Raw genomic sequence first — 2,644 nt, forward strand, 5'->3', positions numbered from 1 at the left:
CACTATCCATACCTCATGTAAGCACTTTCGCAGCCGAACCTGCCGAGTCTGTGCTTTCGTTTAGGTCATGAGAGAGAATCGAAAGGGAAAAAATAACCGCACAAGCTCAGTATCGGATGGCAGGTTCTCTGCTGATGCAAACAGGAGCTGACAAAAAAGTCTCTTTAACAACACAACTATATTGCACAATTTAAGAAAGTATAACAACATTTTTTTTTTTTTTTTACTCCCTCGTTTACAGATTACACAGACGACTGAATCAAGAAGTAGCATACAGCTGCCTGAATGATAACCAGGAAGAGGGAGGCCCCGCCAGGATTCAGTGTGGCACTGGTTGTGGTGTCCCCTCTGTCTCCTGCACCCAAACCAGGCTGATAGACAGCACTGTGGCTAGCAAAAAGGACTGTGATGGAGGTGCCCCTGGTTAATTTTGAAAACATGGATGATGTTGGTATTAACCTGGGTGACCCAAGTGACTCTGGGTACCCGACCTCACCCACCTCAGAGGCACCGGATCAGAATCTTTTAACCCGCCGTCTGACATCTCCTCATCAGTCGCCTTACAGAGGACGACGTAGGCATCACTCTGGTCAAGAGGGGTTGTCTCCATCCACTCCCCCGACTCTGACCACCAAAGCAAATTCTAGCAGTGGCAGTTTGATCTCTAACCTGAAGCTCCTGATCAACAGTGAGTCTCCCACCGACAGCGTCTTCAGTAAGATGGTGAAGGATTGCTACGAGAATGAAGATTTGTTTGAAAAGCAATGCATGGAAGAGAAAGATGAGAAGGTTGTTATCAACATTTCAGGCCTGATGTTCGAGACCCAGCTCAGCACCCTGAATAGGTTTCCCGAGACGCTGCTCGGTGACCCCATGAAGAGGATAAGCTACTTCGACCCAATGAAAAATGAGTACTTTTTTGACAGAAACCGCCCGTCCTTTGATGGTATTCTGTACTACTATCAGTCAGGAGGGAGAATCCGCAGACCAGCCAATGTTCCTTTAGATGTTTTTGCAAATGAAATGGTTTTCTATGAGTTGGGTCATGAAGCGATGGAGCAGTTCCGTGAAGATGAAGGGTTTATCAAAGAGCCAGAGGTCCTTTTGCCCACCAATGAACTCAAACGACAATTCTGGCTCCTGTTTGAATACCCAGAGAGCTCCAGTGCAGCCAAATCTGTAGCTTTGGTTTCGGTGTTAGTCATCGTCATTTCCATCTTCATCTTCTGCCTAGAGACTCTACCAGAGTTCAGGGAGGACAGTGACTTTATCCCAGGTGTAGCCCAAACCATCAACGGGACCCAAGACAGTTCTCATCCCGCTGCGAAAGACGTGATAGCGTACCTCACAGACCCATTTTTCATTGTGGAGACTATTTGCATCATTTGGTTCTGTTTTGAAGTCGGTGTCCGTTTTGTGGTCTGCCCCAGCAAAAGTGACTTCTTCAATAACATTATGAATATTATTGACATTGTGTCTATAATTCCGTACTTTGTAACCCTGGGAACAGAGCTGGCTACGACCCCTGATGATGATATGAACTCTGGTCAGAACATGTCCCTGGCAATCCTAAGAATCATCCGACTTGTGAGAGTTTTCCGAATTTTCAAGCTCTCCAGACACTCGAAAGGGCTCCAGATCTTGGGGCAGACCTTGAAAGCCAGTATGCGGGAACTTGGGCTGCTCATCTTTTTCCTTTTCATAGGAGTCATCCTATTCTCAAGTGCCATCTACTTTGCAGAAGTGGATGAGCCCCAGACACAATTTGTAAGCATCCCTGACGGCTTCTGGTGGGCTGTTGTGACGATGACCACTGTGGGATACGGAGACATGTGCCCCATCACAATGGGAGGCAAAATGGTTGGCACTCTCTGTGCCATTGCTGGTGTCCTGACCATTGCCTTGCCGGTCCCTGTCATCGTCTCCAACTTTAACTATTTTTACCACCGTGAGACTGAGCAGGAGGAGAAACAGGTGATGGATGCAGCGGCAGAGGCTGCCCTGAAAATGTCAGCTGCAAACAAGTATGAAAGCACACCTTCACTAAACAAAAGTAACGGCACCTGGCAGAATGAGAAAAACGGCATGCATTGATAGAGAAACAACAGTATTTATATCAAGGGCATGAAAAAACACACAGACAAATTAAACATATCCTGTAGTGAGAGGCAGTGGTTGATATCTTTTATCACTGTTTTTTACTCCAAACATGGCAGCATTTGTGCATATTATTACAGTATTAAGAGGCACTGTGTGGCGAGACAGCCTTTACACGAGCTGTCTGTCTGCTTGTGGATGTGTCAAAGTGCAATTAACACAACTCAGTAACTATTGTCTCAGTTAACTTTGATGAGAAGAACTGAAAGGTATAATTAAATTATCTTTCATCTAGTGCAATTTGAAGAAAAATGTGATTGCTTATTTGTAGCATAGACAAACATCTCACCTTGAAAATATTGATCGTTAGAGTAAATATAGACATTTTGCAAAGCAAATTGTACATTTGACCAAACTGTCCTTGTGGTCTGTGACTTTATCCTACATAAGAAAAAGAAACCAATAACAGGATTTCATAATCGTAACATTTAAACTGGAAGTACACTCAGAGCTCATATTCCATCACAGTTCCATGTTAGTCTACACT

General features: G+C 44.6%; 1 protein-coding gene across 1 annotated transcript; it reads left to right on the forward strand.

Annotated features, from left to right (window-relative positions):
- Nucleotides 1–408: 408 nt before the first annotated feature.
- On the forward strand, nt 409–2,094 carry LOC133977425 (potassium voltage-gated channel subfamily A member 10). The gene has a single exon (XM_062415587.1). The coding sequence runs from the start codon at nt 409–411 to the stop codon at nt 2,092–2,094; it is 1,686 nt and encodes a 561-aa protein (XP_062271571.1).
- The last annotated feature ends 550 nt before the right edge of the window (nt 2,095–2,644 follow it).

Source organism: Scomber scombrus, chromosome 3, assembly GCF_963691925.1.
Source record: "Scomber scombrus chromosome 3, fScoSco1.1, whole genome shotgun sequence".
NCBI lineage: Eukaryota > Metazoa > Chordata > Actinopteri > Scombriformes > Scombridae > Scomber > Scomber scombrus.